Source organism: Bidens hawaiensis, unplaced genomic scaffold (assembly GCF_021521415.1).
Source record: "Bidens hawaiensis isolate Kalapana, Puna unplaced genomic scaffold, B.hawaiensis_p1.1 tig00036168_1, whole genome shotgun sequence".
Lineage (NCBI taxonomy): Eukaryota > Viridiplantae > Streptophyta > Magnoliopsida > Asterales > Asteraceae > Bidens > Bidens hawaiensis.
The window spans coordinates 1-13,533 of record NW_027496303.1 but is presented as its reverse complement, the minus strand read 5'-3'; the positions used below and the strand labels follow the sequence as shown (position 1 = coordinate 13,533).

Genomic DNA, 13,533 nt, shown 5'->3' with positions numbered 1-13,533 from the left:
CGATTGATTCCTCCGGTCCTCCAAGATAATGCTTTGAGGCGATGACCATTAACTTTACAAGACGTTCCATTATCCGGATTCTCCAACTCCACCACTCCATACGGGAAAACTTCTTCCACCAAGTACCGTTTCGTCCACTTTGATCTCAATTTACATGCAAACAAATTCAAGCGAGAGTTAATGTAACGCCCGCTAATTTATCGGTTTAAAGATTTCCTACGTGTAGAGTGTGTATGTTTTCTTGGGAATTGTCCGGCATCTTTCGTTGACCCGACCATCCTCCCGGTACGTTAATTTATCTAACCTTTTTCCCAAGTTACCACATCCCTTAAACTTCGAGGGTCAATGCGTAATATTGTTTTATATCATAAAACAAAAAATGAAAACCCTAACCCTCTCATTCTAGCGGCGCCGATCGGAAGAGAGCCCCCCTGCTCGTTTTTCTTCTGTGTAGCAGCGTTTTGACCGTAAAAAACTCCAATTCCAGGTCGGTTATATGATTCCCCATGCCTTTTACACGTTAATTGATCCTTATATTGCGCGTATTGATCGAAAAACGTCTTGTTGTAGGCTAACCGGGTGGCTGCCCAATTGAGCTTTTCCGGGACTGTTTTGTGTGGGGGTTTTGCATCAAAATCCTACTAGGTATGGCATGTACATCATATTAAAATTTCATAGCCATTGGAGGTGTTTAGGTCGGTCAATTGATTTTAGTTTGAAAGCTAGGGTTTATCGGGTGTAGAATTGTCCATTGTTGAGTTTGATGCGTTAATCGATCGAATGACCAACCGAATCAGTTTGCATGGCTCTAGGGTGGTTAAAGGGCTGTGGGAAAATTAATTTTTTGATACTTGGGGCTGTTTTGGTTGGTGATTGGTCAATCGAGTCGGCGGTATGCGAATTGTCGTTTAAAAGTTAAATTGGGAGTTGTAAAAAGGAACCGTCAACCCTATCAACTCGGGTGACATAATTATGAAGTATGAAATGGTTAAGTTGGGAATTTGGTCCATTTGGGGCTGATTTGTTTGACAATTGATTTTAAAACTTTATTTCGCGCGTATTCGACTCGATTCGATTACCGGCGGGTGAGTTGTGCATCATGGTTAGCCCCGACCATGATCGAAGGGTGGATTTGGTTAACTGAAAAGTTTTAGGGGCTGAGGTAAAGTAATTGGGTTTGGGTTGGGCCTTGGCCCAAGTTGTTGGGCCTTGGGCCAAAGTGTTGGGCCTTAGGCCAAGTGTTGGGCCTTGGGCCAACGTGTTGGGCTTGAACGGCCCATTAGGCAAGAGTGTTCTTACGGTCTAGTTTAGTAACGCGTTGTGTACTATTTACAGGCCCTTACTTGTGAGTGTGCACTTAGGGATTTCCTAGCTCGTTGCAGGTGTTCGATCGATTTCAGGTGAGTTCTTGATGCCCCGTTTAACTCTTTTTAAGTTTTGGGCTAGCATGCACACCTAAGCGATTTTGCTGGATGAAAAGTTTTAAACGATTTTACATAGGCTTGCTAGTATTGGTAGGCCTTGGAATTTTAAAGAATGTGTGTATGTGTATATATATATATGATGTGTGTCTAATAACCCTATAATAATGACCCTCACAACTAAGCTTTAATATTAAAAAGAAAATCCTAAAACCACACACAACCGGCAAGTGCACCGATCGCAAGTAGTATAGACTTAGGAAGTCCGAGTATCGAACACGTAGACACGTTAGAACGCTAAAGATCACTAACCCTAGACAAGACCTCCCTTAAAATAATATTATATTGATTTTTGATTTCTTTTAACTTAACTGAACTAACTGGATTAACTAACAAAACTTACCAAAAATAGAAAACTTAACGGAAAACTAACTGTGTTAACTTAGGATGGAGAAAACGTCAACCTAGGTCTGAATCAAATTGTAGGTCTAACAAGCTAATGGATTGAATGATATATAGACACCGGTCCCTAAAGATGACACGACTAAGGATCGCTCGGGCTCACTGGATTACCTCTCGGTCTCACTCAACAAGCCTAAACTACTCAAAATCGCCTAAAACGACCAAACCGGGAAACAATTGCTAACGTGTTCTAATGAAGGATCACCTCTCGGTCTCACCAACACTCGACCCTAATGGCAATGAATACTACACAACCAAGGATAGAGAAACAATTCAACTTAAACCAAAATAGATCAACTAGTCGCTCAAACACCTAAACCTGACAAGAAACGAACTCGCTCTCGCGCAATCCTTATTCTAGCATGCAAAGGCAATGAGACAACCCTAACTTCCTATCACCTCTCGGTCTCAAGAAAGGTGTTTAACCGCTGTACTTAATCCAATTAATCATGCAACAAAACCCTACGGTGGTACCTACCGCAAACAAACCCTAAACACCAAGTCTTGAATCAAACAATGCACCGATCAATCAATACAAAACTAGTCAACCGACACACGGGGTTTATACAATGAATCACCAAAATTTCCAGCCCTTAAACACAACCTATTTCATGTCTAAATCAAACTTTACAATAACAATTAAGGTCTATTAATCAAACAATCCATGAAACCTATCAAACACTAACAAGAATCATCATTTCTAGGTAGAACTAACAAGTTTAGCCGAGAATCATTTTTGGACAGCAGCAAACAATTAATAAACACATCATTAATCCCATACCAAACATCTTAACAATCATCCAATGATCAACAATAATCAATAACAATTCAATCTCTCAATAAATTGCAAAACAAATCAACAATTAAACAAGAAAATCAAAGTGTATGAACAATGAAAAAGATGTAAGGATATGGATGTTTCCGGGGCTGTTCTTGCTGTAAAAAACGATGGGGATTCAATCCCGAGGCTTGGTTCTTGTGTCTTCTTCCTTCCCTAGCCGCCACAACAGCCGAAAAAACTTTTTTTCTTTTTTCTCCCCTGCTGCTGCTGCTGCTGTTCGGCTGCTGTCCAGCAGCTCTAGGGTTTTTAAATTCTTTATATTATAATATTATAAGAGTATTTGGGCCTCCATGATGCATACGGGTCGGGCCTTGAGCTTTGTCTTGAACTTGTATGCGTAAAAGGCTCATAGAATGCTCGAAAAGTCCCGGTTTTTACCTTTCTTTTACCCAAAACCTACAAGATTAATAAATGTACGTAAAACCTATCTAAAACGAGTTAAAACATATAAAATATAATATAATACGTAGATAAAACGTGCGGAAAATACGAGTGTTTTACAGCACATCAATATATATATATATATATAAATATTAGAATGGCCAATATTTGGCGAATGTTGTAGTCGTCTCAACTACTGAATGTTGCGTATGCCTACTTTGTGTTTGCATGCGCTGAATGTTACGTGTTTGGGTTGTACGTTTGCTCGACCCTGAATGTTATTATTGAATGTTATATATATATATATATATATATATTTATATATATAGGAATGTACGTATAGAGATGTTTATGCGTAAGGATGATTATTTATTAAATGTGATGACCTAACTGATGTATTTCCGTTTACAGTTTTGAAACCGTTGGAATGATTATTAAGACTTTTGTTACTTATTTAAAACTTGAACTCACTCAGCTTAAGCTGACTTTGTGTGCATGTTAGTGTGAGTTTCAGGTTAGGGAGAGGATGCCTTATCGCTTGGACGTGCATGAAGTTACTGGTCGGTGAAGGGCATACTGGAAGGAAGAATTTGCTCATGAACATTTTTTTTTTCAAAAGACTTATAAAAATTATACTTAATATGGTTTTGGGAACTTATTTCATTTTTCTTATTTTCCGCTAAATTTACACTCTGATATGTTTGTTTTAATTGAAGAAACGGGTTTCAAGTTTATTCTTTTTGATAAGTATTTTGTATGAATATCAACTATGTGGTTCCCGGGATTCGGGGCCTTACAGTTAAATAACATAACCTTGTCACCTTTCTTAAATTCTTTACCTCCATTCAACCACAACGATCGAGAGTATGCTGCATCACAAAGCTCTTCTAACTCATGGATTTGAAAATACCTCTTCTTCGCGGCTTCGGTAAGATCGACATTAATCGTCTTCGACGCCCAAAATGCACAGTGTTCCAACTCAACTGGAAGATGACAAGACTTACCATATACAAGCATGAACGATGTAGTACCCAACGGAGTCTTGTACGCGGTTCAAAGCGCCCACAATGCGTCATCTAACTTCTCCGACCAATCCATATGACTTACACCAACCGTCTTTTCCAAAATTATCTTCACCCCTCGATTTGAATTCTCAACTTGACCATTCGTTTGCGGGTGATACGTGGTAGAGGTACGCTGAGTAACCCCATATCGAGCTAACGCTTTCTCCATGACGGTGTTGAAAAAATGGGTGCCCCGATCACTAATAATAGCTCTCAGAGTACCGAAATGAGTAAACAACTTTTTGAGGAACTTCACAACAACCCATGCATCATTAGTAGCCAATGCTTGGGCTTCCACCCACTTTGACACATAATCAATCGCCCCTAAAATATACTTATTACCGTTTGATGTGGGAAACAGTCCCATGAAATTGATGCCCCAAACATCAAAGATTTCAAGAATTTGTATGAGGTTTTGAGGCATCTCATTCTTAGAAGAAATATTACCTGCTCTTTGGCACGCATCACACATCTTACAAATTCCATAGCACCCTTAACAACCGTCGGCCAATAGAAACCGCAATCAAATACCTTTTGATCCGTAGCATGCGCACCATGATGTCCTCCAATCAAACCTTCATGATAATGCTTGAGAATATCCAACCCCTCTTCTCTTGTCACACACCTCCTTAGAATCCGATCACCACCAATCTTAAACAAGAACAGATCATCCCATACATACTGGTTAACATCCCGGAAAAACTTCTTCTTTTGTTGCGTAGTCATCCCCTTTAACACAACACCATTAGCCAAATAATTAGCAAAATCAGTGAACCATGGCATACCTTGCTTCTCAGCCGCAACAAAATCGATCGACTCGTATAGGAATGTATCTCCAATTTCCCTCACACAACTCTTCTCTCTTAGGATCCTCTAAACGAGATAGATGATCAGCCGCTACATTCTTCGTCCCCCTCTTATCTTTAATCTCGATGTCAAACTCGAAAAGCAGAAGAATCCACCGTATAAGACGAGGCTTCACGTATTTCTTTTGGAAGAGAAAATGCACGCGGAATGATCGGTAAAACAATGGTCTTTGAAAGCAAGAGATACGACCGGAACTTGTCAAATGCATAGACAGCGGCTAAAAGTTCCTTTTCGGTGGTGGTGTAGTTCCCTTGGGCGTCATTCAACATCTTGCTAGCATAATAATTAGGGTAAATATGTTTATCGAGCCTTTGCCCCAAAACCGCTCCAATCGCATAGTCACTAGCATCACACATGTCTCAAAAGGCAAGTTCCAATCAGGTGAACAAAGAATAGGAGCACTCACGATTTCTCTTTCAAATACTAGAACGCCTTCAAACACTCTTCATAAAAAATAAATGGCACGTCTTTCTCGAGGAATCGGGTCATCAGGTGGGTAATTTTCGAAAAATCTTTGATAAACCACCTATAAAACCCCGCATGACCAAGAAAACTTCTAATCGCCTTCACATTCGTTGGTGGAGGAAGTTTGCTGATAGTGTCAATCTTCGCTCAATCCACCTCTATACCATCACTCGATATCTTATGGCCCAACACGATCCCTTCCGTCAATGCACCTCTTCAACATCTTCTCAAGATTAGCCAATCAATGATCGAAAGAATTACCATACACCGAAAAATCGTCCATAAACACCTCCATGGACGTCTCTATCATATCCTGAAAGATAGCCACCATACAACGCTGAAAATTAGCCGGAGCATTACATAGCCCAAACGGCATGTGACGATACGCAAACGTGCCATAGGGATATGCATAATTCGTCTTCTCTTGATCTTCTGGTGCAATGGGAATTTGAAAATAACCCGAAAAACCGTTAAGAAAACAATAAAACTTCTGACTTGCAAGACGCTCCAACATTTGATCAATGAACGGTAACGGAAAATGGTCTTCCGGGTGGCATCATTCAACCTCCGATAGTCAATACACCCACGCCTACCGATAACCATAAGTGAAGGAATAAGCTCATTCTTCTCATTCATAACCACCTTTATACCTCATTTCTTCGGGACAACTTGGGTCGGGCTCACCCATGGAGAATCCAAAATCGGATAGATCATCTCGGCATCCATCAACTTCAACACCACTTTCTTCACAACCTCTTGCATATTCGGATTAAGACGCCGTTGCGGTTGCACCTCCGGTTTGTACTCATCTTCCATTAGAATTCGGTGCGTATAATAAGCGGGGGTAATACCTTGAATGTAGGAAAATCTCCATGCGATTGCCTTCTTATGTAACTTCAAAACTTCCAACAACTTCGACTTTTGTTCCTTCGTCAATTTGGAAGACACAATAACGGGCAAATTCGAACCTTCTTCAAGATATGCATACTCCAAGTGTGACGGGAGAACTTTCAACTCCAACAGAGCGAGTTTCTCCACGGAACCCGCCTCGTTCTCACAACTAATCTCATTCACTTCCATAATCTCAGGCAAACCCGAAATCTCAACCAACTCATCACAATCTAAACCATTCTCATCCGTACCATCCTCACCCAAATCATCACAATCCACCATACCATAACTGACACCCCTAAAAAAATTAGTACCACAAATATAATCGAAGCAACTATCCATACCTGAAATAAAAGAGTTAAGAAAATAAACCGAATGTCATGGACCACTGAAATCATATTGATCACCCGGATGTTGCATCGACCTCGAAACATCATATGCAACATTCTCATCACCAACTCGAAGTGTGATCTTCCCATCATACAGTTCAATGAGTGCTTTCGCGGTACGTAAGAACAGACGAACAAGAATTATGGGGACACTCTCGTCAACCTCCATATCGATCACCATAAAATCCACCGGGAACACAAACTTATCAACTTTCACTAGCAAATTCTCGATAATCCCCCGGGGGTATTTAACCGAACGATCGGCCAACGACAAAGACATGCGAGTCGGTGTAAGCTCGCCCAAATCCAACTTATTGTACAGAGAATATGGCATCAATTTAATACTCGCCCCAAATCCGCCAACGCTTGGCTCATCGTGTCACCACCGAAAAGACATGGAATAGTAAGCACACCCGGATCCGACAATTTTTCCGGTAAATAGTTCAACACTACCGCCGAATAATCCCCCTTAAGAGGAATCGATGAAACCTCTCCCAACCTATCTTTTCTCTTCAACAAATCCTTCAAGAACTTTGCATACTTCGGCATGTGTTGGAGAGCTTCAATGAACGGAAGATTTATCTTCAATTGCGGAACATATCTAGAAAATGCTCGTACTCCCTTGTATAATTTTGATGCTTTATATGAGCGGGATACGGGAAAAGAGAGTGATCAATCACAGATGATGGCCGGACTTCAACCGGCCTCTTCTCTACTTGTGGCTCAACTAGTGCGGTGTTTTGTACTTTTCCCGTCACCTTCATCTCCATCTCTTCAACTACCACCTCTTCATCTTCAAATTCAACCTCGCATTTGCTTACCTCGGGACCCAAAACCCTTCGCTACAAGTGGTGTTTGCCTTTAATTGAGCGGCGGATTCTGTTGAGTAAAACCTTAGAACTGTCCCGGGAGTCTCTCATCCAAACACCTTGCAATGTCACCAATGAACCTCTTAAGATCAAGTAACGAGGATTGACGATTCTTCAAAAGCAGATCATGATTGGAAAGAGTTTTCTGAGTGACTTGATCTCTAGTAAGAATTTGTTGCGTCATCTCTTCCAACCTTCCTATACCACCACTCACATCCTGCCCATTACTCGAACCTTGACCACTTGAACCCCACTGTTAAACTGACCTGGCCCCTGATTATAAGCAGCTTGGAAACCCGGTGGCCCACCGGCCGGATGCCAACTTGAGTTACCTTGATTCTGGTTTAGATTCTTGTAGTTGTTCCAATTTGAGTTGTTGTTATTGTAAGCATTTGGGAACCTTTTCTGACCAACCACAAAGTCTACCTCTTGATTGTTTATCAACGGGCACTTCAACGTACCATGACCACCCCTACACAACTCACACTTATCCACTTTAGCCTTCAACTCTTTTATCTCTCGGGTCAAATTTTCCAAAGAAGCAGCCACACCAGTATCCACATTAACCTGCTGCACACCTCGAACATATGAGGGTGTACTAGTGACAGGATTGGAATTCCCCCTACGTGGCTTCTTTACGTATTCAGATTGTGCAAAACTTTCAAACATCTCGTTACATTCTGTCACATTTTTCCTATCCATCAGATTACCCCAACAGTTGTGTCAAACCAAGCTTGTGTCTCATAGTTCAGCCCATCATAAAACTTTTCAACAAGGGCCCAAGGAGTGAGCCCATGTTGTGTACAATGGGACAACAAGTTCTGGAAACGTTCCCAAGCCTGATAGTATGGTTCATCCAGCTCCATGTGAAAAGAGTGGACTTGGTCATGGAGACGAGAAGCTTTAGCAGGTGGAAATTATTTCTTGATAAACGATGTACGAAGCGCCTCCCAAGTAGTGAACGCCCCAGCTGGTTGCGAATCGAGCCAAGTGGTGACACGACCCACAAGTGAAAACGGAAACAAGTGCAGGAAAATGGCATCTTCAAGAGCACCTTGCAAGTTGAAAGTTCTGAGAACACGGGTAAGACGGTTGATGTGTGCTGGTGCGTCTTCATCTTCACGGCCATGAAACTGGTTATGTTGGGTGAGATTGGCCATGATGTAGGAGGGGATTTGCCATGAATTAGGGTTATCGATTGCGGGAATGATGATGGGTGAGTGGTCTCCGGTGAAACCCTCGAAAGCTTTCTGGTACACGGTTCGGTTATTATCAGTCATTTGGTTAACTGGGATGTTTCTGGGTCTTGATGGTAGTGAACTTGCTGGTGATGATTTTGGTGAAGTATCTATAGTGATCGGTTGCTTTTCTGACGATGGCGAACTGGCCTCGGACTTTAACGGAGTAGGTCCAAGAAAATCCAACGGCGGTCCGTGCGAACGAAGATGTGGCATATACCTATAAAACGCACAAAACCGAGTGAGTAGACTAAAATAAAAAGACTCGACAAATAAAATAAACTAACAAGTAAAAATAAACTAAGATTAATTAGACTCCTATGACTTAAACAAAACGTAAAACAAAACAAGTAGCATGTATGTAGCAAGTAAGTCTAATCAAAGCTAATAATGCAATCGCCAAGAGTCCCCGGCAGCGGCGCCAAAATCTTGATGTGCTAAAAGTAGTTATAAAATTGTGAACTAAATTTACGCTAATTTAGACACTAAGGTAGCGTTTGGTATGCAGGAATGGAGGGTGGTATGGAATGACCCATTGTGAGGGAATGAAGAAAAGTGTGTTTGGTTGATCAAATGAATGGAATGACCCATTACCTAGTTCATTCCATTCCCTCTAAAATACCCCAATTTCATTCCATCCATACCCCATGTTTTTTTTCATTCCATTCCCTCTTTCACCCTATATCACCTCCACCACCCTCCCACCCACCACCATCAACACCCACCACCACCACCAGCCACCACCGCTGTCACCACCAACCACCACCATTGTCGTCCACTGCCGCTGTTACTGCCACCAACCAGTGTCATTAGTGCCAGCCGCCCACCACTGCCACCCGTCCGGTGCCACCATCAACCATCGCCCCCGCCCCTCACCACCACCACCTCCTGCCCACCTTCCCACTGCCCATTGCCACCACCGCTGCCACCTCCACTGTTATCACCACCACCACCCCTAACACCACCACCACCACCCACCTCCAACCACCATTATCTCCCGTCGCCCACCACCACCAACCACCATCACCGCCCACCAATGCCACGACCACGACCTACCTTGTGACATTCGTCAATTTCAATTCGTATTTGAAAACCCGACCCGTTGGGTCGTTTCGATGTATTATTGATCATTTATTAATTATAAAGGTGTTCTCGACATTTAAAGTTCAACGTTCGATGTTGTTTAATTATTTATAAATTTTGAGTCTTAAACGTTGATCGAGTCGTCCGGGTTAAACGCGTAAACAATCCAAAACCAAATATTATATAATTCGGTTATAAAGTTAAATCCAAAAGTGTAAATATCGAAAACTAATTTTAACTTTAAAAGAATCAAATTCCCATTTAAAATGTCCTTGAAACTCCAGGGGTCAAAGTGTAACATTATTCAAATTATAAAATAATACAAACCCAACCCTAACCCCCCTTCCCTGTCGCGATTTTCTGGCAGGACCTCCGGCCACCGGAATCCGGCGCCGGAGGTGGCTGCCACCCCCCTTAAACATGTTTTTTATCAATTAATATATATATAACTTATTTGTCGTCAGTATTAACATCATAACAACCTGTTAATTGCGATATAACAACCAAGATACCACGATTAATGTCCGTGATACCCGCCGGAAAATTCAGAGAATCAAATCAATGTATTGAACGCGTATACGCTCCTCCACTCAGTATAAATAGTGGCTTAGACCTTAAACCAACTCGCTCAATCCTCTAAATCCCCCTCTAATACATCGAGTTTTCTGTACTTGGGAGTTTCTTGTTAACTTTTTCGGCGACCTTAATCTCGGCCAAACCAAAACGTATGAAGGTAATTGTTATGTGCTTATTAATGTCGATGAACCAATAATCAAAACCCCTAATCAAATTTCACCAAACAATGAACAAAAGCATCAATTGGAAATTAGGGTTCATAGTCTTGAAGAAGATGAACCTGAAGTATATTATATATATGTATTTTCTTATACTTAAAACGAATGTATCATGCAGACCAACTGGTTGTGCCCATGTGTTACCGGTCTCCATACCCGGGTTCGAAACCGGGTCACGCGTGTTTTGTAATTTTTTTAAACAGATTTATATACTGTTATTATTATTAATATTATTAAACTGGAATTGTTAATAAATATAAACAATGAAAACCAAACATAGCTGGATGTCTTTCCCCTAGAGCAACTGGTAACACATGGAACTTATAACGCGGAGACCCGGGTTCGAACCCGGGTCACAACCGATTTTTTTGTAATTAATTTTTGATACCATTTCTTAACCATTTTTAATCATTTAAAAATCAAAATAGAATTATAGAAACCTTTTTTAATTAAATAAAAATTATGTAAATTAACTATAAAATATATCTCACCATTTTACATATAAAAATCAAGTTTTTTTCATTTTTGAAAGTTGTTATTAAAAATCGCTTATTAAACGTAACGTAAACTTTAATTTCCTAAACATCGCCTCATTAAGACAATAACTTTTTTTCGACTTATAATCAATGGTTCAAGCTTTTTGAACATATAAACTTCGTTTTCTCTCCATTAAATACTTAAATCATATTAATAACCAAATTTCTGTTAAAAAATTAAATGTTAAGATTATAATTAAAGAATACAAAAATAACATGAAATATTCAATAAAAATACAATCCCGTAGGGTTATCGATTGAGTCTTGTTTTTATCTATTTTAGTTGGTATTGATCACACGTTTCGGCTTTCATGACGCGTTCGGATTGTTGCATCCTTCAACGCTTTCAAGCTTCTTTTATTACCTTATTCATAACGTGAGTTTTTCACCACCCCTTTTTAATGTTTTAATGTTTTGGGGTAACATATGTATCCTTATAAAAATTCAAGCATTGTTTCTTCTATTACAAAACTACAATTCATATATGGACTTGTGTGTTACTTGTATTACTTGCACGAATATTACTTGCACGATTGGGAAGCCTCATTAAGTATGATCATACACTCCCCTTTGCACTCCGATCCATTTGTATCGAGTGGAAAAGGGCCTCATTATCCAAGTACGTTGGTTGTTACCAATTGGAAAGGACCTTACTTGCGCGATTATCCAAGTACGTTGGTTGTACCAACTGGAAATGACTTACTTGCTCGTTTATCACATGTCTATGAATTGTATGGGTTTTTATGTACGTATTTAAACTGTGGAAACTCACCAGCTATATTTATAGCTGACCATATTTTATACATATGTTACAGGTACCGTGATTAGAGGATGAAGGACTAGAAAACGCTTAGAATACCTAGGTTATTTAATGAACGAGACATTGTTATGATTATGTTTTGATTTGAACTTGTATTGTGATTTGTTGAACTTGTATACTTGGCAATTTAATGAATTAATGTTATATGGTCACTTAATAGTGCCACGTGTGTTTGAGCAATCTGTACGTCATACTCGGCGCGTTTCCGCTTAAGCCGGGGTGTTACATACCTCCCACCTACCACCGCCACTCCTACCATTTTAGTTTTATTTATTATTTTTTTTCCTACCTGCCAAACAACGCAAAGTAATCATTCATTGCATTCCCGTGTTGTAACCAAACATCTCATTGGAATGGTAATAACCCATTCTATTCCCTTGTCCATTCCATTAACACGCCCATTTCATTCCGTCGTCCATTCCATTACCTCATACCAAACAGACCCTAAGTAATAGTTCTAGACTCTTAACTTAACAAAAACTACTAACCGGCCAGTGAACCGGTCGACTCTAGTACAGCTAAGTAAGTCCGGATATCAAACCCAAGAGACTATTATAATTACGTAAACTAGCTAATTAAACTCAACTACAAACACGACTTATTTGTTTATATTTGTTTAAAGGGGGGGGGGGGGTTTATTAAAATACTTATTTTAAACTATTATTAAAATCTACTTAAGAAAATATTAGTAAATTAAACGAAAGACAAGTTTGTTGATTTAATCAGTTAATAATGAAAAACTACATACGCTAGAATCCCCTATGTTTCAGTTGTCAATTAATCATGAAAATATTAGTTATGGAACTGAGATCGTAAAATAGACGCTTAAAAGAAAACCCGAACACGACCCCCTGACCCTTCTCAAGAAGGCACCTATGGGTTTCTAATGTGTTTTAACGCACACCAGTTTTAAAATCAAGCTTCCTTATAGTCGCCTAATTAATTATGAATTAGTTCCTTTATACGAGATCCTACCTTACAGCGCGGAAATCAAAGGCAATTTAAGATATTTTGTTGACTCGATAGACAAAATTTACCAATCAAACCTAGACGGACTTTTTACCAAGAACTAAATCTAGCAAGCTTGATCAACAAAGACTTATCAATAACCTAGCACCTTACAACTATTTAGGTTAGCAGCACACTTATGTTATTTGATTAAATAATATTATTCATACGATCTTATTGCAAATCAGTCATAAAATAGTCAAAACACAGAGTAGATGACCTAATAGAAACCTATCGTATGACAAACAATAATCATGACAGCTATGTAATAATAAAACTCATTAAACAACCTTAAGTATTCATATGCATCAAATTAATATAATTAAATCTTTTACTAGTTCATCAAACCATAACGTTTAAACAAATCCAAAATCAATCTAAAACGTCAACAAAGGTTAATCACG

General features: G+C 39.7%; 1 protein-coding gene across 1 annotated transcript; it reads right to left on the bottom strand.

The window, feature by feature from the left end:
- Positions 1 to 4,158: 4,158 nt before the first annotated feature.
- On the bottom strand, positions 4,159 to 5,392 carry LOC143588193 (uncharacterized). Its single transcript, XM_077069267.1, has 3 exons — positions 5,111 to 5,392; positions 4,617 to 4,898; positions 4,159 to 4,470 (listed from the first exon to the last, which is right to left on the bottom strand). The coding sequence occupies exons 1-3, from the start codon at positions 5,390 to 5,392 to the stop codon at positions 4,159 to 4,161; spliced, it is 876 nt and encodes a 291-aa protein (XP_076925382.1).
- Positions 5,393 to 13,533: the final 8,141 nt, after the last annotated feature.